General features: G+C 42.2%; 2 protein-coding genes across 4 annotated transcripts in view; one reads left to right on the top strand and one right to left on the bottom strand.

The window, feature by feature from the left end:
• The window catches only part of CCDC83 (coiled-coil domain containing 83), a 47,244-nt gene extending 36,599 nt beyond the window's left edge, over nt 1-10,645 (bottom strand). The window contains exons 1-3 of one of the 3 annotated variants that reach the window (XM_058663686.1): nt 10,132-10,645; nt 9,694-9,776; nt 3,114-3,232 (exon numbers count right to left, since the gene is read on the bottom strand). In XM_058663686.1, coding sequence (XP_058519669.1) covers nt 3,114-3,205 — 92 coding nt within the window. In that variant the 5' untranslated portion in view covers nt 3,206-3,232; nt 9,694-9,776; nt 10,132-10,645. Of the gene's footprint in view, nt 1-3,113; nt 3,233-9,693; nt 9,777-9,985; nt 10,102-10,131 lie in introns of those variants that run through there. The other 2 variants (XM_058663685.1, XM_004590019.3) reach the window with 2 other exon arrangements.
• Nucleotides 1-24,201, top strand: part of SYTL2 (synaptotagmin like 2) — a 175,991-nt gene that overhangs the window by 7,818 nt on the left and 143,972 nt on the right. The gene's annotated exons all lie outside the window — the stretch shown is intronic.

Below are 24,201 nucleotides of genomic sequence, written 5' to 3'. Positions count from 1 at the left end.
CCTTTTGTCCACCTCTACTCAAAGGATATGAAAAAATTTTCAATTACGTTGAGAAATTAATGTGAATAGTGCCTAGTTATTATTTAGTGTTAGCTCAAGTAGAAAATACAAGAAAATTGTTAAAAGCTATTTCCAATGAGTATTAATATTATGGCTCTTTAATCCACTGCCCTCTGGTAAAAAATAAATAAATAAATAAATAAAAAGCAAAACAGGACAGCTGTTAGGTCACTTGCATCCTGTATCAGGGTGCCTGCTACTGGGATTCCCCTCTACTTCCTATCCAGCCTCCTGCTGTTGCCCGGGAGGCAGCAGATGATGGCTTGAGCATTGGCCCCCTTCCCTTTCATCTGAGAGACCCAGACGGAGTTCCTGACTACTGGCTGCAGCTTGGACCAGCCCTGGCTATTGCAGGCATTCTGGAAGTGAACCAGTGCATGGATAACCTTCTTTCTCTCTGCATTTCTGATTAAATAATAAATGAAACTAAACACAAATCCCCCCAAGCTATATGTATATGTTTGGGGTCTCTGAAAAGATATAGATCTTCCCAGGATGTGGTTTACAATGATTCTTTTAAAGATTTAGTCACTGGGCACCTGCGCGGTAGCCTAGCAGCTTAGGTCCTCATCTTGCATGCACCAGGATCCCATATGGGCACCAATTCTAATCACAGAAGCCTAGCTTCCCATCCAGTCCCCTGGCTTGTGGCCTGGGAAAGCAGTCGAGGATGGCCCAAAGCCTTGAGACCCAGAGGAGGCTCCTGGCTCCTGGTTTTGGATCAGTGTGGCCATTGTAGTCACTTGGGGAGCGAGTCAGCAGACAGAGGTTCTCCCTCTCTTTCTCTTTCTGTATATCTAACTTTCCAATAAAAATAAATTTTTTTTAATTTAGTCACTGACATCACAGGCTTTCCATTTCCAGCCTTGTGCTCTTCCAATAAATGGCTTCCCATTACCAGATCTCAAGTGTTCCGTTTGATGTGGCCTTTGACTAAATCAACAATGTGTGTTCCTGCTCGCTCTCTATTATTCTATCTCTCCTGGTTCCTTGGCTGTGGTAAGCTGCTTCCGATCTTAGTCTCTTTCTCCCAGAAAGGCTTCTCTCCACCATTCAGTGTTTCAACAGCACCTGTTCTTCCAAAGATCAGCCCAAACATGGTATCCTCCATCTTTACCTAATGCCTCTGACTAGGCCAAACCCTTTGGTTTCACCATTTTATAACATCCTTCTCTTTCATATTATTTTCATTATATATACATACTTTTTTCTTTACAAAAAGTTTGAGTTTGTCATTTAATGTCTCACTTCTGCTTCATCAGCACGGGGACCATGTCTTCCTGTTCACTGCTGTACTCCAATATCCAGTATTTGTCTCAGAGTTGGTAAACACTCAAGTATTTGTTGAATGAGTAAATTTCAGTATTATTTGGGAAAAGGCTAGCATTGACCTGTTTTCAAAACATTACACATTCAAATACTGATCCAGTGCTCTTATCAATGGGTTTATTATTTATTAATTGGAATAAAACATAAGCACAGAACAGGTGTCATGTTTAGCTTTGCCTCCAAGTTCTTAACATTAAGTATAATTCTCTCTGAATCACTTGAGTTTGATGTGTAGCCACTTAGAAATAATGTAAGTTGGAAAGTTAAGGACATTTCCTTACCTTTTCTTCTATAAATGACCACTAATCATTCTGTAGTATTTTAAGAGGTTAGGTCAGAAAACTGTTATGTGGGGGATGGAGAGGTGACCAAAAATGCAATGGGATCAGCCCAAACCACAGCGGTGAAGCTATTTCATATCCACTGCTACACTATGCTATAGTCAGTTTCAAAAAACCTTAAAAATATGCACTGAGAAGAAGAGTGTATTTATGCCTCCAACTCCCCTCTCTTCTTCTGGCACCTGTTGGGCGCATCATCTCCTTTTGGAATTATGGTGAGTCTTAACAATGATTCTGTTTACATATGGCATACAAAGTCATATGTAGGCCAGAATCAGGTGGAAGGCATAAGTCCAGGTGCTACACAGGACGATGTAGAAGACTATGATTCACAGTATCTTAGTATATGTTGCATGAACAAATAGAAGAAAGACGCTCCAAGTCTCCAATCATACAATAATGTCAAAGAAAAGAGGGATCAGCATTGTGGCATAGTGCATTAAGCTACTGTCTATTTCACCAACATCTCATATGGGTACTGATTAGAGTCCTGGATGCGCCAATTCTTAGTCAGCTCTCTCCTAATGTGCAGTGGAATATGATTGAAGTACTTGGACCCCTGCATAACTTGGGAGATCCGGATGAGGCTCCTGGCTTCAGCCTGGCCCAACTCTGGCCATTGCTGTCACTTGGGGAGTGAATTCGAAGATGGAGGATCTCTCCGTGTGTGTGTGCATGTGTGTGTGAGTGTGTGTATACCTTTGTCTTTCATACAAATAAATGCAGTTATTTAGATTTGTTTTATTCTTATTTGAAAACCAGAGTTACACAGAGAGAAGGAAAGAGAGAGAAGTTAGTCTTCCATCCACTGTTTCACTCCCCAAATGACCACAATGGCTAGAGCCAGAATCCAGAAGCTTCTTCCATAAGCTGGGAGCTAGATTGGAAGTGGAACTTCTGGGACTTAAACTGGCGCCCATGTGGGATCCCTGTATCACATGCAGCAGCATTATGTGCTGTGGCACAACACTGGTGTCTGCTTTCATAGCTTTTACAGCTGAAGTACAGAGAGGCTAAAGGATTTCCCCTGCACGGGATACCTTAGGGTAGAGTCAGAGTCGTGCCTCGAGGATCTCATTTCCAGATCACTACAAGTTTTGATGTGTCAAACTCTTGTTCTGAAGGCAAAATAAACTGAATAATACATGGAAAGCACCCAGGAAAGAGTGTCAGACCCGGTGGATATCCCTCCCCAGTGGGTGCAGGGAGGGCTGAACCCAAAGCTGTGCAACTTTCCCTCTGCCTTGGCCCTGCTTCTATAAATAATTACAGAAATAAGAGTACTGTGCCCAAAGAATTCTAAACAAAGGGTCATGTAATGCATGACAAAAAAAATGTGTAGAGGAATTTCTTGAAAACAAAACAAAAAGAACACAAACTTACTGATAGTCTAGAAGGGCTTCACTTGTAGGCAGTTTGTTTTCCTTTGGCTTATCTGGTGTGTCTTTTTTATTTGTCTTCCCTGTGTTTTCCATTGTGCTGGTTCACTATTGAAGATACACCTGTTTAGAAAAGAGACATGGCAAAAGTGAATATGTTCTCTATTATCAGTCTACTTGTGTGTAGCTTAGGCACCCCCTGGAGTTTAATTTAAGACTTGTGTTTCTATCCTGACTGCTTCCATGTTCTGATATTAAACATCAACCACAATGCTGGAACATCCTGAATCAACTGGATTTTTCAGTCTGGTGAGTTGCCTGTCGAGCCCTGCTGCAGCATTCCTTCTATCCAAAGCAGTCTGACAGCTCAACTCTCGTGGTATTGGTCTACCTCCACTGCCCCTACCAAGCTCCTCTAAGGGCACAGGGATGGACCTTTGCAATCTTTTTATTTTTTTCACGAAGTTTGATAGAGTGAAGTACACATAACAGCAGCTCAATAAATGTCTATTCAGTTTTTAATGCTTAGAACCAAACCAAGCCAAAATATTCTATATGCACCAAGAAGCCAGGATACAAAAAAATTAGAACTAGGATCTAAGGAATTAGGTTTGGCTAGTGTTGTTATCAAAAGTAAATAAAAATAAACATTGATGTGTCTTTTAAAATGGATTGGAGATTTACAATGATAATGTCATATTATTATTAACAATACTTTCATAAGCTTTTAATTCCTTTGACCCTAATAGCATATCAAAGAAATCTCTAAAAGGGAAAATCAAAACATACTGCTCACAGATGTTTGTAGTAAGCAGAGATACTTCATGGATTTGATTTCAATGCAAAGGTTTGCTTTTCAGAAAGCAGTCTTATTTAATAGTTTTTTAATATTTTAATTTCCACTAATCTCAAAATAAGTGCTTGTCATTCTGGTTTGGTATGGTAGAAAGAATGTCTCTACCTTTGTAATTACTTGCGTAAATGGCTGTGGGGGATGATGCCATTATTGTGTATTACTGAGTTTCCAAAACCCAGCAAAATGGATACCTGATAAATCCAGGGTGAGTGAATACATTAGTGAATGACTGAATTAATTAGGCAGCCATGTGTTTTAGTTTTAGGTCCACCACCTGTTTTCTGTGTGAGCTTGAGTTCTTCACTGCTAAACACTTTGACTTCTTGAGGTGGCCTGTCTTGTTTACACTTTTGATTTGCTTAGCCCTTTTGAACTGTGTGTTCATCATCTGGAAGGTAAGAACCGTAACAATCTGTTTCTAAGAGCTATTATGAAGACCTAAATAAGCTAATATGCAACATTTCTAGCATAGGGACTGACATGCTGAACTCACATTAGGAATGTTCCTCTTTCTCTTCCGTTATAATTGCAAACCATGCTTCTTCAAATTCCAGGTTACTATAAAGCAGAGGATGTCTGCCTGCTGCCAAGTACAATCTGTGGCAGCACCAGTCCATGGGATTTGCTATTGATAGCCTTCGTTGTTAACTTGGATCACTCAGTTGGCAATTTATATGAATCTATATTGGCCACTCAGATCCACAGTGGAAATGCTCACTGACATGAAAACATATTTCTGTACAAACACGCTACTCATACATCCAGATCTCTTTGTGTCTGAGATGTTTCTAGCCAAGTGAGTGCATCTCTGCATGCAAACAAATTCAAGTATATACGAATGCCAATACTTTTCAGCTGAAAAGCACCCAGGTGACAAAACAAAAAGATCTCATAAGTGAAGTCAGGGTAGCAGAGTTTTCTTAAATATCAAAGCATTGAGAATAATTCAGCAAGCTCCATAACAAAATCTGTCATCATTTTTACATCGCAGCTCACAGAAAATTACCAGCCAAGAAAAAAATCGCTCTTTTGTGTCAGACGTGGAGGCAGATTTTCACATTATTTTCTACTTTAGGATTAGAATTTTTAACTCAGATGTTGTAGAAAAAAAATAGCATGCTGATGAATGTTTTCTTTTGCAAGAATAACCTCCCACTTAATAATGATTGTTGTAAGATCTTAGTTGAAGTTAAGTCGAATGTCAACCTTAATCTCTGAGAAATAGGGACGAGAACGAGTGTTATGGTCTCCACCTGTGGTACCCACCTGGCATTAGTGGAAAAGGATCTCATCTTGCTCAATTACCTCAGTTACCTAGCTCCTCTGTTCTTAACTCTGACTAATGCATGATTGGCTTCCTAACTCCAGCTTATAGCACAGGACTTCAATAAAACATGAGGGAAAATGCAGATCCATTAAAGCATAAATGATTTATGCATAGACTATATTCAGATTCATTGTTTCAGACGCTCTCAAGAAAATGAGTAAGCCAATTTGATGGTCCGCCTGACAGTTGGATTTTTGCAATGAGCTAATTACAGTACCTTAACATGTGCTTTTGTACTTGATAATGGCCTGCAAAGAATAGGGACGTTCATAGGCATTTACAGATCTACAGTTCCGACCTCTACCAAAGCTTTCATGTCTCAGGAAAGGTGGAAATTCTAAATATATGCATATATATTCACAAGTAAATGTTATTATGACACTAGAAGGTTACAGTTACAATAATCCGTGACCAAGGGGCAGCCAACCTGTCACTGCAAATACCTGATGCCTGTTCTGCGCATGCTGATTTACCTGGCCGTCAGTTCACAACACAGAAGAGACAAGATCCCTATTTATAACAAAGGACCATTCTGTAGCAATGTTTTAAAATGAGCAGTTCTAAAAAGATGTTTGTGTTTTGTTCTCAACTCTTTTTGGGTGCTCAAGACCTACATCATGGGATGAGGGCACTGAGCAACCAGGGTTGGAAAGATTGCAGGTGTACAGCAATTCCAGATCTACCCCGTAACCACTTTTTAGATATGTTTCCAAAATGTTCCCCAAATACTTCTCAGTGAAAAGTAAGAAGTCTACTTAGTAAAAGGGATACATATATTGTAATCTTCAAATGTGCCGTTATCCTATAGTGATTTTTTTAAAGGTTTATTTATTTTTCTTGGAAAGGCAGATTCACAGAGAGGAGAGACAGAGAGAAAGATCTTCTGTCCACTAGTTCACTCCTCAAATGGCTGCAACAGCTAGAGCTTATCCGATCCGAAGCCAGGCACCTCTTCTGGGTTTCCCACTTGGATTCAGGGTCCCAAGGTCTTGGACCATCCCCTACTGCTTTCCCAGGCCACAAGCAGGGAGCTGGATCAGAAGTGGAACAGCTGGAACACAAGTCAGCATCCATATGGAATGCCAGTATTGCAAGAGGAAGATTAGTTAGTTGAACTATCGCTCCAACACTTCTCATGGCGATTTGACTGCAAAATTACCCACACAGCAGAGTCTATCCCTGCGGGTACATGCTTAGGACCAGGTGCAGTATCTAGAGAGCTCCTAACACCTCCTCTGACTTCTCTGGAGTACCAAAGAACCAGAGGCTGCTTCCGCCCTCCGTGCTATGTGGAATCAGGGAGGAATGGCAGTTCTGCTCATTACCAAATGTTTTATGTAAATGTAGATTTAAGCAGAAGAATTTATCTGGTAATACTAATAATGACTCAAGATGTGAATAAGAGGCTGTTTTGTCTCAGTGAGTTAAGACACCAGTTTGTGACACTGGCATCCCAGGTCAGAATGCTGGTTTGACTTCTGGTGGTTCTGCCTCTCTGATCCAGTTCCCTGTTAACATGCCTGGAAAAGAGGATGAATATGGCCCACCAACGCGGACCCTTGCCATGCACATGGAAACAGGATCTGGAAAGGGTGCTGGAGGCCCAGCCCTGACAGTTGTGGCCATTTGGGAAGTAAATCAGTACATGGATAATTGTCTCTATGCCTCTCACATAAATAACTGATAATTATTTTTTAAAAGAAGTTCCGCTATCGAAATCTCATGAGCAGGACACTCTGAGCATGCCCACATCGGGGACCCAGGGGTGGTATCAGGTGGCTGTCCTCCATCCCAGGGTGCAGAGGCATTTGGGAGGCTGGGTGTGGGTTCTCTCCTTGTCTTCCCTCTTTCCCCAGATACAGGAAGGAAAGAAAAAGAATGTGGAAATAGTGATTTCACCTACCTTCCTATAGCCTTTGACCCTTATCACCCTAATCAACTATGTAAAAATCATCAAAAATAAAAATAATAATTTTTTTAAAAGTTCTGGATAAGGTGCCATCAAGGGACAAGAATATGAGGTAGTTAAAACTTCTTTGTATGAGTGTTAGGAGTCCTGGGGTCCAGTGTCGGCTGAGCCATATTGACTATATAGCCTTGCACAAGCCTAGACTAGATGGAACAGGAGTTGTAATACTTTCAAAAAATAATCTAACTTAAAAGACACAAGCCGCACTATAGTTTTTCTTGAATGTCTGAGATATACACATATTCATAATCATTCATGACACTCATCTTCAGAAAAATGTAAGTGGTTTAATGCTGAATAACAACTGCTTCAGCAAACACGCATCATTGGGAATTCAGAGGTAGGTGCTGTGGGGCACATGTGGACCTCCCAGGGACGGAAGCTAGATGCTCCATGGATGCTTCGCTTAAATGGTTGGCCTGAAAGCCATGCACACTCATGACCTTTACCAATGTTCCTACTTATCTGCTCAAATTTCCTTTGTTTGGAAAGTAAAGTTACGGTTAAACTCAAAACTTTGACTAACGCCAAAACATTTTTAACCTAAAAATGCTCTCCAGCATGTTAGAAAGAAACAATGCATTTGAAGCCTTCCAGTAGTAACAATATAGCTGAAAATTTAGTGAATTTTCACGGGATATATTGACATAGGGAAATATATGTATGTATGTATGTATGTATGTATGTATGTATAAATATATGTATGTATAGCTCCCAAACAGTTGGTGTTACATGTAAAATTCATCCAGTTTGCAGCTGTGATAAAATCATACATTCAGATCCAGGTACGTTTAAATACCTGGATGAATGTACGTCCACTTTTGGCGATAGCCACCATATTAGCATGCATTCTCTTTACCAATGTGAATCTTGTAGTCCATGGTACACCTCTGTACTGTAGTTCCCAAGTTACACTGGTTCCTTAGCTTTCAAGTGGGCCAATCTTGTGATACAGAATTACTAATCATTTAAAATACAACCTATTAAATGAACTTCTCTAGTAACCAGAACTATGCTTCTTTCAACTCTTGCTGTCCTCTAACGTTGAAATGTTAAAAGAGAGAAGAAATACAACCATGAGCACACCTGTAATACTTTTGTATTCTGATGGCCAAGGAGAACAAAAAGGCTTTTCTTGCTCGCCTCCCACAGCAGCAGTGCATCCACGGCCAGTCAGCAGGAGCCGGGCCTCGCAGGTGGCCGCGAGCCAGTCCAGGGGCAGCCACCTCACGCCAAGGAAGAACCTCGCATTGTGTTCTCTCTCGGCCAACAGGAATCCTCTCCTTTTAGGCTTAGTGGGGCATCTCCTTCATCTCCTACCACTTCCTTAACTCCTTCTCTGCCCAGTGGAACTTTTATGGGGAAAGAGGTGTAGGAAACAACCCCCCCCCCCAAAAAAAAACAAATCCCTACAACAAATTACCAAGTGTTCCCTTTAGAAGGCCTAGCAGCACCCAGGCCACGGTGTTGAATACACCCTGCACTGTAAGCCAGGGAGAAAGTCCACAGAGCTCACAGAGCACGGGTGAAGTACCCACCGTGGAGAGGCACTGTGCTGACAAGGACATGCAATCAATAGCTGGGAATTCAGAAAAGTGCTCAGAGGAGCAAGATCTGGATGAGCCTAGCTCCTCCACAGAGACCTAAAACTCCCTGAGGCTTTCTTCCTCCTTCTTGCTAACTGTCAGGGTTATTAGAGAGGCTTCAGGGTTTGGGGAAACAATCAAGTCCCCTACAAATGCAGGCACTGCAGTAGAGCCCCGTCTTCCACAGGCACCCCAGAGACTGCCTGAAAACCCGTATAGTACTGGACCCAGCACAGCAGTCTAGTGGTTAAAGTCCTCACCTTGCATGTGCTGCAATCCCATACGGACGCCAGTTCTAATCCTGGCAGTTCCACTTCCCATCCAGCTCCCTGCTTGTGGCCTGGGAAAGCAGTCGAGGACAGCCCAAAGCCCTGGGACCCTACACCCGCGTGGAAGACCAGGGAGAGGCTCTGGGCTCCTGGCTTTGGATTGGTGCAGCTCCGGCCGTTGCGGCTGCTTGGGGAGTGAATCAATGGACAGAAGATCTTTCTCTCTGTCTCTTCTCCTCTATGTATATCTGACTTTCCAATAAAAATAAATATGTACAGTACTGAGAGCTGTATGCACTGCACTTCTTACTACGCACTCACACCTACAATAAAATCTCCTCTAAAAATTAAGCATACATTTACCCATCACTAATAGAACTTTAACAACATACTCTAATAAGTCATTTTTATAACTTTAAAAAATGGTGTATTTCTGAATTTTTCTCACTGGAATTTTGAATTATTTTCCAACCAGCAGTTGACACCAGAAACCCTCCCTTCCCCTCGGATAAGGGGGGCCAGGGCATCAATGTGCTAGGGACCGGGACCATGTGAGAGTGACAGGAGGGCCACAAACCTTAATCCCACCGGAGTGTACCCTCCTTGGGCAGGTAGTCTAAGAAGACAGGCAAGCAGCCATCCAAAGTTTCCACTGCAAAGCTGAAAGAGAGACATGAGTTCACATTTTGTTCAGTTTTTAAAAAGTTTGCGTCCCTCCCTGTGGGTGGTTAAAAGGGGACAAATCTATGTGAAACCCCGCCCGGGAGCCCCTAACGGACCAGGAACAGCGCCCGGTGGAGGAAACCAAGGGGCTTGACCCTGGACCTATCTGGGGGCAAACCGCAGGCGGGCAAGATGCGGGGGCTGACATTCTTCAGGGTCAGCAAGGAAGGAGTCAGGGGCCCGGCGAGGGGGCCAGTTGGCTTCTCGACATCCCGTGGACCACTTCCAGGCGCGGACACCCGGCCGCGGGCCCACTGCGCGCACCACTGTCCCCGCCTCAGGCCAGGTCAACCCGCTCCGCCGGCAGCCACGCCCTCAGTTTCCACGGCGACCGGCGTCCTCCCCGCGAGCGACGTCATGCTGAGCGCGCCTCCTGGTGGCTGCCCCAGGCAAAGCGTCCCGGTGGAGCGCTGACTGTGCCGCCCATTTCCCACCTGGCTAATTCCGTCAGCCGCATACAGGCGTCTTTCCCGCGCAGTCGTCTTTCCCATTGTCTGCTTCAAGACAGTTTCATACGTCACCGGAACCCCTACGTCTGCCGAATACAGCCTCGTTAGTGAGGGGGAAGACGGAGGCCAGCTCTCTTCCGCCTTCACTCTGTTCGTAAGGTCACCTGTTTGGCGTTGTTGAATTCTTTGATAAATAATCACATGTGTTTTGAACCATGCGGTGTTATATACTCATCACACATAATAAGAGAAGGGAACTGAAGCAGACAAACATTAGTTGGCTGTTTGGGTGGGAGAGGTTTTCTCATCAGTAACCGTCATCCAGGAATGAACAGTTTGAGACAGTGTTTATAGACCTCTCTCTATGGGTGTTCTATGTTACGTATGATTTCTGTGACCTGTGTTCCTGGTTAAGTGTTTAGATACTTGGTCTTCCTTAGTACTTTGGGATTGATGGGTAAAATAGGACAAAAGAAGGACAAAAAAAAAATTTACGACCATATATTTTTTCAAAGCATTAAGTTTTAAAGTCAAATGGTAAAACAATTCGCGAGTCCTCCAGACTTTGAATTCGTTCCCACATCATTTCCTGTAAATCTTAGGCCTGCTTCTTTTACTACAGCCTGGGCCCATCGTCAAGAAATGTGCTTTTGCCCTATCATTTGTCTTGGGTATAGCTTTTCTGCCAGTGTCTGCCAGTTGGTGGTCCAAGAGTGAAACCAGATAGAAACCGTTTGCCGTTTTCTCTCATCTGACCTCGATTTTTCTGTTAGCCTTGCCATGTTAGGTGATGGAGAAACAGAGGTTGGAAAGTGTCTAGGACAGGGAAAGCCAAATATGCTGTTTCTGGCGAAACCACAAAGGATCTGGTATGAGCAATTACTGAACGCTTTATACCACATTTTACATCAGTCTTTAAAAAAAACATGTTTTAAAAAAAGTTGTAGACATATCTGTATGCATTGCTAGCTGTTTTCACTGGATTGCCATCTTTGCAAGCAGACCCCAAGGAAGCAACCAATGAAGTATTAACATTAAATCTTATCATGGTTTCTAGATATCTGAACTACAGGTGAACCTATTGGTTTGGCAAAATGGTTCTAACTTCTAATAAATCAGGCATTCCTGAAGCAAAGTTAGTTTTGAGAAACAGAAAAACTGTGGTGTAATTTCTTAGCCAAACCTTACTTCTGACAAATTACAAACATTTAAATTGGTGCTTTGCAAAGAAAAGAAAAGAAAAGAGAAAAATCATGAAGTAATCTGTTCTTCTGAGAGCAAAGCAATTTCTAGTATCCTTAAGAGGCATAGTGACAAACTTAGAGGGCATTTTTTTGACCCAATGTCCATTGTCATGTTGTAATATTATAAATGATAACTGTCTCCACTTTACAATCTTTGTAAGGGTCACAATTTGTCCGTTAAGTCTGGCGCTGTGTTCTTGAAATTCACCTGCTTTTGCTTTTGTGTGTTTATATTTGAAAGACAGGCAGATAGCCAGCAAGCTGGGAACTCTATTTAAAAGTCTTCATGTGTCTTTACTTGAGCCATCATTTGCTGTCTTCCCAGGAACTCTAGCGGAAGCTGGACGTGAACCCAGGACTCTGGATTCAGATGTGGGTTTCTCAAGTGGTAACCTAACCCACTGTGCCATTGCTGATGGCTGCCCCCACCTTGTGTTTTTCATCTAAGTTTGCTTGAACACCTAGAACCTTAGCCAAAAGATAGCACATCTCTTTTCTTCACTCTTACCTTCTCTACCTAACTCATTTTTGAAGTTACTTGTACAACCACTGCGTTTTTTTCTGAGGGAGGGAGAATTTAGGACTATGAGCCAAGTTTTCTGTCCCAGAAACCTTGGCCGGGTGACGAGATTTGTGCCTGAGGAATTTAGTGCACAGCATTGTGAAAGCATGCAGCCACAATGAACTGCTGTGTGCATGCTATAGTTTAGAAATATGACCACAGATAATAAACATACAGATTCATAACACACAGCAAAAAATTTGACAATAGATTTACACGGTTGATTACTTTGGTCAAAAGTATCAAGGTGACCAACTCAAGGAGGAAAGAATGGGTTTTTTTGTTTGTTGTTTCAAAAAGATTTATTTTCATTTGAAAAGTAATTTTTACAGAGAGAAAGAGATCTTCCATCTGCTGGTTCACTCCCCAAATGGCTGTGATGACCAGAGCCGAACTGATCTGAAGCCAGGATCCAGGAGCTGTTTCTGGGTCTCCCACATGAATACAGGGGCCCGAGGACATGGGCCATCCTCCACCACTTTCATAAGCAGAGAACTGGATTGAAAGTGGAGCAGCCAGGACTTGAACTAGCATCCATATGGGTTGCTAGCACCACAGGACAGAGGACTGATATAATGTGCCACCACATGGCCCTGGAAGGGGTCATTTTTCAGCATATGCTTCTGTAACCATGGTTGTTTTATTTGGGAAAACATTGAGCCTAGATTCTGACCAAAAACTATATAAAAAACAGCTCAAAATGAATCATAGACCCAAATATCAAAGCTAAAAGTAGAAAACATCTGCAGTAAAATGGAGGAAAATTTTGTGGTTTTTGAGTTGTCAAGGATTTCTTATATAGGAAGAAAAAAGTGAAGAAAAAAGCATAATTTAAAAAAATCATGCTTTAGCCAAATTTCAAAACTTCTGCTCTAAAGACAAGAGAGCCATCGGCAGTTTGGAAGAAAATATTTCAATACATATGCCTGCAAGAAGACTGATACCTGAAATTTATAAATAGCTTCTAAAGCTGAATTATAAAACAAAATGACCAGTTTAATAAGCATTCCATGAATGATAGATTCATGACCAAATGACACATGAGAAGATGCTCAGTACTGTCAGTCATCAGAGAAAGGAAAACAAAAACCACACTATGATGCCACTACATACTCATTAGAATGGCTAACATTAAAAAAAAAAAGACTAAAAAAAAACCAAAAACAATCAACCAAACAAAAACCTTGCAGACAACACTGTATATTGATTAAGATGTGGCCACTGTAACATTATGTATTGCTAATTTACTAATTTTTAAAATTTGGTTATAATGAAGGTTTTTTTTTTTTAAAGTCTTGGGATTTTTCTGTATGTAAGAGTATGTCCTACACAGAGTGACAATGTATCTTTCTTCTTGCCAATTTAAGTACTCTTTATTTCTCTTGCCTACTTGCTCTGACTTCGTCTTCCAGTCCTAAGTTGAATAAAAGAGATCAAAGTGGACATGCTTGACTTGTTCCACAAGAGGGAGAGCTATAACCTTGTCCCCATTCCATGTAATGTGAACCATTGACTGGTTATATAAGCCTTTTATCATGTCATGTATATATTTCCCTTCCATACCTAATGGGTTCCTTCATTTTTTTAAAATCATGAAAAATGCTAAACTTTATGAAATGCTTTTCATGCATCTTTTGAGATGATCATGACTAATGTGCTTCATTTTGTTATGTGATATATTTATTAATTTCTGTGGTTAAGTCATCCTTGCATCCCTGAGATAAATCCCACTTGATCATGGTGATTAATGTTTTAGTGTGCTGTTGGATTTGGCATATGTTTTGTTGAGCATGTTAGCATCTGTTTATTGAGGAGATTAGCTTGTCACTCTGTTTTTCCATTGTGTCCTTGTCTGGGTTTGGTGTCAAGGTAATGTTGTTGTAGAATGATTTTGAAACATTTTCGTGGGTCCAACCCATTAGCAATCCCATATGGGTGCTGGTTCGTATCCCGGCTGCCCCACTTCCCATTCAGCTCCCTGTTTGTAGGCTGGGAAAGCAGTCGAGGACTGCCCAATGCATTGGGACACTGCATCCTCATGGGGAACCTGGGAAGAAGCTCTGGGGTCCAGGCTTTGTATTGGCTCCGCTCCAGCCGTTGCGGCTACTTGGGGAGTGAACCAGTGGACAGAAGATCTCTTTTTCTGTCTTTCCTTCTCTCTGTAAATCTGAAATTCCAATAAAAATAAATCTTTAAAAAATTTTTTTCACGGCTTTCAGTTCAGTTAAGCTGTAGTGTAATTAAACGTCATTATCCAGTTTATATTTTTTTTAAAAAAAAAGAAAGCAAGTAAAAATAACGTTGCTTTCTTTTGTGGGAATAATTTAAGAGATCTTGTGTTGTCTTTAAATGTTTGATATAATTTAGCAGTGAAACCATCTAGTCCTGGGAGACTTAGAACTGATTGAATCTCACTACTTGTTGCTCTATTTAGGTGTTATAATGCCTTCATAATTCAGGTCTGCTAAGTGAAGTGTGGCCAGGAATTTGAACATTTACTTTAGGTTATCAGATTTGATGGCATATAATTGTTCTTTTTCGAAAAATGATCAAAATGATTTTGTCAATGTGAGACTTACCTGGTTTTTTTTCCCTTGATTGATACAGATAAAGGTGTGTCAATTTTGTTCATCTTTTCAAATAATCAGCTCTTTCTTTCATTTTTAATCTTTTTAGTCTGTTTTATTTTCTCAGCTCGAGCTGGGCCAGTCCAAACCAGGATTCAGGAGCTGCTTCTAGGTCACACGTATAGGTACAAAGTCTTGTGCCGTCCGCTGCTGCTTTCCCAGGCACGTTAGAAGGGACAGGACTGGAAGTGCAGCAGCCAGGGCTCAAAGGGGCGCGCATATGGAATGCTGCTGTCACAGACTGTTGTTATTACATAACATTGGCCCTTAGCTGAAAATTCTTGATGTTTGTTGGCAATAAAACATTCTACATTGAGCAATTAGATATTTTCCTAGTGTTAGTAATGTGACATTTGTGACTGTCTTCATGGAAATTCTAGGCAGTGGGGCATTTTTTCTCTGAGTTCTGGACATTTTTGCTATTTTAGTACTAGATGACACTGCATGTTGAGACTCACCACAAGTCCATATTGATGTTCTTTTGTTGATACAGTCCTAGTTGATACCCCAAGCGCAGATTTGTTTCTAAGCTGCAGTGTGTTGGGTCAGAACAAATATGGGATGTGTCTAAAAAGGTATTAGTCTACCTTACATATCTCTTCTTGTTGCTAAGATAATTCTAGATGCCCAGTCCTGTTACCACCAACACTTCAGTGCTGGATCACACTTGATTGCACAGCCTATCAACATTGGTGCAGCATGGAGGAAGCAACAAATCCTATACACTGTGGTGGGCTGTTGGCTACTGAGGAAGACTTACAGGCCACGGTCACTGCAACCAGCCACAGGTGATGCTGCCTGGGATGGAAGTCTGTTCTAATGGGGCCACAGACAACACTTGGCACTGAATCAGATCTAGATACTCTATCTGCAAGCACTGTCTTGGAGATGGGGATTATTAACTCCTGTCCTTGGTTGGACTTTGTCAGCCTCTCACAGAATCCCAAGGAAGTTGTATGCTGCTTAGATGTCCTTAAAGTTTGGAGGGGTGGAATAAAGTTAGCTTCCTGGCTGACCAGGCTGGTGCTAAGTTGGGTCATACCTGGATCTTATAGCCACCAGGTCCCATTCAGTCTTGGGTGTGCATGATAGGCCCAGATGAGGCTGGCAGTGATACACACTGGAAGGAGTTTATCTGGTCCCAGTGCAATGGCTCAGTGGTTAAATCCTTGCCTTGCGAGAGCTAAAATCCCATATGGGCACCAGTTTGAATCCCAGCTGCTCCACTTCCCATCCAGCCCCCAGACTGTCTTGAGAAAGCAGTAGAGGATGGCCCAAAGTGTTGGTATCCTGCATCCACGTGGGAGACCCTGAAGAAGCTCCTGGTGCCTGGCTTCAGATTGGCTCAGCTTTGACTGTTGCAGCCGCTTGGGGAGTGAACCAGCAGCTGGAAGATCTTTCTCTTTGCCTCTCCTTCTCTCTGTAAATCTGACTTTCCGATAAAAATAAATACATCTTAAAAAAAATCGCATCTCACCTGGGCACAGCACCTTGAGAGAATTTCTATATACTGGCAACAGCTTTGGTGAGGGAAAAGCTTTTGGGTTTCATCTTGATGGGCCTGGCCCTGAGCCTCAAGGCAAAAGCCGTAAGCTTCCTTTCCTGCCTTCTGCCTGAGAAGTTAAAGTCTTGCTCCACTTTCTTCTGAAGTTAGGGGACTGATAATGCAGGTAGTCTCCTTGCCATCTGGCCAAGGACAAGCTTAGTCTTCAGAAACTCTGCTTGTCTGCCCCCTGGTTTTTATCATGGGACGCCTGGGGCTTGGTTTCATGTTTCAGATTTGGACTGAAATCCCTTTCCTATCTCTGAGATGCAGGCAAGATGTCTTTCTCCTTGTTGTGCTGCTTGGAGGAGGGGTGATGTGGGCCATGCTTTCCTACCTGCTTTCTTCTATGTACCATTTCTTACTACTACACTACAACCAGGCTCTGTGGTCTCTAACCTGGCTTCCTTAGTGTTTGTGAAGTTGCTTGATATGTAAATATTTGTTCAGATTTGTGTGTCTATAAGGAGATGATCATTGCAGCATCTTGCTCTGCCTCTAGGATGAGTTATTGACACATAAAAAAAACATGAATGTGTCACAGAATGATTTAGGTAAGTGAAGAAACCAAGTGTAAGCAAAATCAACTGTATATTATATGAAATTGTACCCAAATCTGAAAGCAGACTACTTTTGCAGTGCTCGGTGAGCATGTTGACTGAAAAATAAAAGAGAAAAAAACCCAGGATGGAACTTTCTAGAACAAAGAAAACATTCTGTTTTAACCGTGGTGAGGGCAGATACAAGAATGTACGCATTTGTTAAAACTCAGTGAACTGTATATTTAACATGAGTGAATTTTAGTGAATGCAAATTATACATCAGTAACATAAAATTCTGAAGAAAATCCTCCAGTTTGTCTACGCCCATACCACCCTGAACATGCCCGATCTCGTCTGAGCTTGGAAGCTAAACAGGGTTGGGCATGGTTAGTAATTGGATGGGAGAAAATCCTCCAGTTCTCTAAAGTTTTTTTTTTTTTTTTGCATCAGAGGTGGAGTCTGCATTCCCTTTTCTTGGATCTGGGAGTCTTATTACTGCTTCAACCAATAGAAGGACAGGAATGACTCCATGTTAGGTGTGAAGCTAGGTCACAGTCAACTGCCTTGTAAAAAGCCCATCTACTATGAGATGACTGTTCTGGAGAGACCAAATACAGACACTGTGGGCAGTTGTTGAAGTTGAGCTTTTACTTCATGAAGTGCCTGACATAAGGGTGAAGTTAAATTGGACCCTCACAGTCACCCCAGTTATCAGCTAAATGATGCTGCCTTGATCCGAGTTGATGCCACAAGGATAAAGGGAAAATTTGTGAGATAAAACAATGTGTTGTTTTAAATCACATAGGTTTAGTAGGGGGTTAATTATCTATTACTGCACAACAAATTACTCAAAAATGTAGTGACTTGAGACAATGGTCATCTATTGTCTCATAGTTTCTATGGTTCAGTAATTTAGGGGCAACTTGATCAGGCAGTTCTGGTTCATGAGGTCAGATGTTGGACAGAGTCTATCTCTTGCTTGAAGAAGCTCTCCATTTACAGCTTGGGAGGAGCAGTCAAGTTAGTGGGAAATTACAACACAGTTGGATAACCTTCAGAGTAGGGACAAGGGTAGAGGGCCTTAGAAAGTGCACCCAGTCTCAAGGGTAAAGAAAGGATTCCTAGAAGAAGATAAAAAAAATACAGAAGTTAATCAGTTTGGGGTGTTATATGGGAATGGCCAGGACAGAGGGCATAGTATATGCAAAAGCCTAGAGGTGAAAATGAAAGGGATGAGATTTTAACAGAGCTAAAAAGGTTTGTTGTGGTTTAGTAGTAGGGTCCCAGAGACAAATGAAAAGCAAAATAAGAGGCAGAAGCAAGCGGTGACAGATCCTGATGTGTTCTCTGAGCAATGATAAGTGTGAGCTGTGCTGTGATGACGAAAGTGTACTCCGGCTAGTGTGCAGGAGGGCCTAAGGATCAAGACAGGGTCAGGTTCCAGGTGAACTTCACTGACTACAGTTCCAGTAGGCTTAAGGGCCTCTTTCTCTGGTCCAGTTTCTGGTCCATGGAACGTGTCTTAGGCTCTGCTCTTTGCAGAATTATAGTGGCTGTCAAAAACAATGACCTCACTAGCTAAGTTGCCAGCTTGCCTAATCTCTGCAAGTTTCTATGACTCAGGTGAGATGCCCACCCACACATTGGGAAGCAGTCTAAGAAACCACCATTAGCACAACATTGGCAAGCGTATTTAAAAAAATTAGCACGTATGAAATCATACTACCTCACCTCTAGACGATGAGGCCATATGAATTCTAACCACTGTCTTTTATGAATTGTGCTTGCTTGCATTTTCAGAATTTATCAGTATTGGCCAACCCAAAGAAGTTTCCAGAGGGAAAAATCAGGGAGCCGACACCATGGCAGAGTAGGCTTAACCTTTGTCTGTGGCACAACCTTTGTATGAGCGGTGGATTGAGTCCTGCCTGCTTCACTTCCATTCTAGCTCCATGCTTATGGCCTGGGAAGGCAGTGGAGAGTGACTCAAGTCTCTGGGCCTCTGCGCCCATGTGGGAAGAAGCTCCAGACTCCTGGGTTTCGACTGGCCCAGCTTTAGCCATTGCAGCCATTTGGGGAGTGAACCAATAGATGGAATATCTCTCTGTTTCTGTCTTTCCTTTTCTCTGTAACTGTGAAGTTTAAAATAAAAATGAAGTAAACCTTTTTTTAAGACATGAAGGAATAACCAAGTTGTGGAGTACTACCTACATGCTTTATATGGTTTTGAGGACACAGTAATTATTTTGTAATTTACATATCACATTATCTAAGAAACCATTGCCAAACAATAATCATTGTTATTATTCTTTTTTTTAATCTATTTTATTGTATTGTTGTTGACAATCTTTACATAGTTAATTACAGTTAAAGGAAAAAGAAGAAAAAGAGAAAAAAAAAGGTTCAGGGGGATAGGGAAGTGGGTAATGCTATTATGTCCATATTGTTTCCATCATGTATCTGAGGTAAAGGGGGATATTGAGGGAGAAGCCCCACCTGGTTTCCCGCCCACCCCAAGTCCCGGATGTGGGGCATGCTCTGAGATATGTGCTCAAGTGGTGTTAATAGTTCTCCAGTTATGAATCACTGCCAGTTTCGCTCGATGAGGTCGTCCATTTATTGATATGGTCCATCATAAAGTCTCTGTTTGCCCCATATTTCGCTGCCAACATATAGCTGAGATGAATGATTGTCCTGTTCTGTCTTCTGTCTTTTCTTGGTTAGAGTTCTGAGTCCAGCAGTTCGATTGGGGAGATCTCCAAAGATACTTTGAGGTATTCCCAGATTAGTTTCTTGTATGTTCTAGCAAGCACAGGGCCCAGCACGGTCCATCACCCCCATCAGCTGGTGGTTGCAGTTGCTGGGTTGGTTCTGTTTTCGGTCCCGAGTTGCACTGGAACCAATGGGTGTTGCAGTCCAGTCTGGTTCGGCCCTTACATCAACCAGTGGGAGCTGCAGCCTAGTCGGGGCGACCCACAATAACCCCCACCAGGCCCGCCCCCTACCCTGGTTTGCCAGTATGTGTAGCAGAAGAACAGTCTGTCCCCTATCCCATTTGGCTCTGGTACTTGTCAATGGGTATTAAAGCTTAGTTCTATCTAACCAACTTCTTAAATGAAATGAGCAAAGAAGAAGGCAGCTCTACATAGAGAAAAATTGAGACTTCAGACAGGGTTATGCTCTCTAGGTTGTCAGCAGGGGGACCACTTGGAAAGAAAGCTGTGCGTCTGACCAGCAGTGGGAGTAGTTGTACCATGAAGTTGAAAGGTCTTTTTCTGGTTATTGTGCTGTTTGTACAATCTACTTAGACTGAGAGATATAGTTTACAGAATCACATTTTTGTTCATGTTCCTTTTTTTTAGGATTGATTTTAATTTATTTGAACGGCAGAGAGAGAGAGAGAGAGAGAGAGAGAGAGAATCTTGTATCCAGTGGTTTACTCCCCAAATGCTGTAGCAGCCAAGGATGGGTTGTACTAAAGCCAGGAGGAGCCAGAAGTTTCTTCCAGGCCTCCATTGTGGGTGCTGGGACCCAAGCACTCGGACTATCTTCTGCTGCTCTGCTAGGTGCATTAGCAGGGAGCTGGATCAGAAGTGGAGCGGCTGAGACACAAACTGGGGCCCATTTGAAATCCCATATGATAGCTTTGCCTGCTACACCACGATGCCATCCCCAGTGCTTCTTTTCTTAACATGAAATTTGGAGTCAACAGTTTCTTCTGCAGGTGTTTACTAGTTGAATGGCCTTGAGTAAGTTACTTTGTCTTTCTGAACCTCAATTTCTTCACCTGTGAAGTGAAGAGAACATAGCATACCTCGTTGCGTTATTCTAAAGAGTCGATAAACTGCATACAATTCTTGGCACATAGTAGGATGGCTGGTAAGTAGGAGAATATGGTGTTCTTCAGGGTCATGTTTCCCATGTGGCTGGAGAACCTACCTGGCTAGAATCTATATTGGATGGGACCCAAACACGCATCTCTGACCCAGCATCAAACTAGTACACCTAACGACCTACTCAGCATCAATTAGGTGTCTCACAGGAACATTATACCCCAAACTCATTATCCCCTGCCTTTTTGAAACCATGTTCCATATTTAGTACACAACACCAACTTTCACTTAGCTATTCAAGCCAAGAGACTGGAAACATTCTAGACTGTTTTCCTTTCCTTATCTCTACATCCAATGAACTTTCAAGTTTTTCCTGTCTACTGAGAGACTGCTTAGATTAAATGTTTTGTTAGCTTTTATACAAAAATGTTGAGCAGTCCCCTTTACATCAGATACATGATGGAAACAATATGGACATAATACTATTACCCACTTCCCTATACCCCCGAACCTTTTTTTTTTTTTTACCGTAATTAACTATGTAAAAATTGTCAACAAAAATATAATAAAAAAATAAATAATTAAAAAAACAAAAATGTTGAGCAGTTACTAGGAGCTAAGCCTTGTTCCACTGTTGTCCAATGCTTCCTCTCTACCACAAAGGCTTGTCAAAATTCTCATGGAAGTTGTATATTATGAAAAAACTATACATGTGTTTCAAAAGTTGTTGCACATACAGAGTCTAAACATTTCCTGAGTTGTCTAAAGGAATAGCTTCCGCTTCCTTGTACTGAATCCATTTCCCCCTCCCCTCCAACTTATTGCCACAAGTTCATTCTCTCAGTTAAGACTTTAAATGGCTGCTATCACAGCCCTTAGAACTCCTGTCATGGCTGACAAGTCCTTCCCAGACTCTGGCCCACCCAGGTTTAGGTCAGGCCTTCTGTAATACGTACCCAGCATTGGTTGAGTTTCCTTAGCACTTGATCCTGAGATTAGGGTTTGAGAGCAAGTAGTTTATTTGAAAAGTAATGTCAGAAAGCAGTAATAGGAAAACTGGGGACATGAGGAGGAAGAGAAAGAAGCCAGCCCAGGGGACAAGAATGAGCAAATTACCAGGAGATGGATAACTGAAGCTGGATTTCCCTGGGAGCTTCGGAACTCAGCAGAAACCATTCTCAAAGTCATCCATCCAGAGAACAAGGAAGTCAGCGCTGAACTCTCATTTGAGGACTATTCCTGAGACACTGATCCGCAGCATCTGCACCCTTCTCCTCTATAGACCAGGTACTTGCCTGGTTGGTGCTGAAGTGGTGGTGGTGGTGCAGGAGTGTCTACTGTAGCTGCCAGAATGCATTTTCCCTCCCCTTTATATCTCTCCCCAGTCTTGCAATGATGCATTTGGTGCTGACCTTCCCAGTTCATCTGTTCTCTCTGCCATCTCATGCACACCTAGAAAAAAATAAATAAATGTTTGTTCTTTTCAGAGAGTCACCTAGACATGTCATGCTGTATACCCAACATGTAAATCGAACATACATAACAAAAGCTTAAAGTTATGTGACATCCTAATCCACAGACACCACTGATATTTCTGAACAACAGTCAATCAACGTCCTTGCAAACTTCAAACTTCAGACGTACATTTTTATTTCTTTACAACAGCTACATTTCTAATGGCCCTTTTCCAGATCCCGGCAACTGCACTGGTCATGCTTGAGGTGGGGAAGATGAAACAGGCACAACCCTGCTGGCTGTTCCCCAGGACTCTGGAGAGGGTCCCAGGTGGTGGTCCACATGCATACAAGCAGGTGGCGCCCCGGAGGATGGTGTCATGCAGCTCAGAGTTTATCTTGTGAATGCTGAGGAGCCAGGGACAGTTTTCTGGTTTGCCAAAACCGAGACTACAGGAAGATGAATTGGAATAGGAAGGACTAGAAGTGGGGAGGAAATGGGAGGAACGTGGTTTGAGGTAATACGGCAGACAGATGTGGGGCTATGCAAACCTTTTGATGTTGGGCACTGCTAGACTGGTGGGGTAATGTAAGAGGCACTACAGTGAATGAATCAAGGTATAAACAGTGGGACATGTATTCTAGACTTTTATCTAACTACTTCCCAAACCCTTTCCTGTTATTCTATCTTTGAAGTTATTTCTTAAAGCAGTAATGAAGTGTTTGCAAGAGAAACAATAAACATTCATAGACATTCTCTATAAATAATTATAAATGCACAGTCCCATGCCTATTAAAGCCCTTTATTTTTGTATGTTTATAATGAATGTGTATACAACACATGGCCTTCCCTGAAGCCAAGTAACTGTGCTTGCCTTTAAAATTTGAATGTAAAAAAGAATTCCTTTCAAGTGCTTTGTGTCTTGATTGTGACATTGGTTACATAGGTCTACTGGCATCTGCGCATGTCAAAATTCATGACTATCCCACATGCACACACACACACACACACAAACATCAATGTCTCTAGGGATAAGAGTTTATACAGTACAAAAGATGGATATGTTGTATCCCCAAATAATATCCTTCGTCCTAGACTAACAGGGGCTATCCCAATGCTTATATTTGAGTGGGAAATAATTTTTCACCGTGTCTTATTTTTACCTCAAAGGGTTGAAGGAAGTTGACAGTTCCAAAAAGTATAAATTCATAACTTTTGAAGGTTTAAAAGAGTAGTTCTCAAGCAGGGTGATTTTGTGCCCCTGGGCACACTAGTTAATGTCTGGAGGGCTATTAAATTGTCAAGGCTGAGAGAGAGGTGCCAGCAGCCTTTTGTGAGTCCAGAGATTCTAGGATGCATGCAGGACAGCTCACCACTGCTGCCTGCCTGCCTGCGTTTAAATAGTGCTGAGATTGAGAAGCTACAGTTTTTTTTTTTAAGATTTATTTTGTTTTTTTATTGGAAAGGTGGATATACAGAGAGGAGGAGAGACAGAGAGGAAGATCTTCCGTCCAATGGTTCACTCCCCAAGCGGCTGCAAGGGCTGGAGCTGAGCCAATCCAAAGCCAGGAGTCAGGAGCTCTTCTGGGTCTCCCACATAGGTGCAGGGTCCCAAGGCTTTGGACCATCCTCGACTGCCTTCCCAGGCCACAATCAGGGAGCTGGTGGGAAGCGAAGCCACAGGGATTAGAACCAGTGCTCATATGGGATCCCAGTGCGTTCAAGGTGAGGACTTTAACCACTATGCTATTGTGCCGGGCCCTAGAAGCTACAGTTTTAGGAAGAGCCTTTGGTGATGAATGAATGAAGGTTGTTTTTGGGCTAACAGGAGTAAAGAAAAGTGGTTCGATTTCATTTACCCTTTAAAAAAAATCTTATTTCCTCTAGTTTTTTAAAGATCGATTTATTTTACTTGTAAGTCAGAATTACAGAGTGAGAGAGGAAGAGAGAGAAAGAGAAAGAGAGAGAGAGAGAGAGAGAGAGAGAGAGAGAGAGAGATCTCATCTGCTGGTTCATTCCCCAGATGATCACTACAGCTGAAGCTGGCAAGTCTGAAGCTGGGACCAGAATGTGGGAAGACATCCTGAATCTTTGCCAGTGTACTGCC

The sequence above is a fragment of the Ochotona princeps genome, chromosome 4 (assembly GCF_030435755.1).
Source record: "Ochotona princeps isolate mOchPri1 chromosome 4, mOchPri1.hap1, whole genome shotgun sequence".
Classification (NCBI taxonomy): Eukaryota; Metazoa; Chordata; class Mammalia; order Lagomorpha; family Ochotonidae; genus Ochotona; species Ochotona princeps.
The sequence above is the reverse complement of the archived record's forward strand: the minus strand, read 5'-3'. Positions and strand labels throughout refer to the sequence as shown.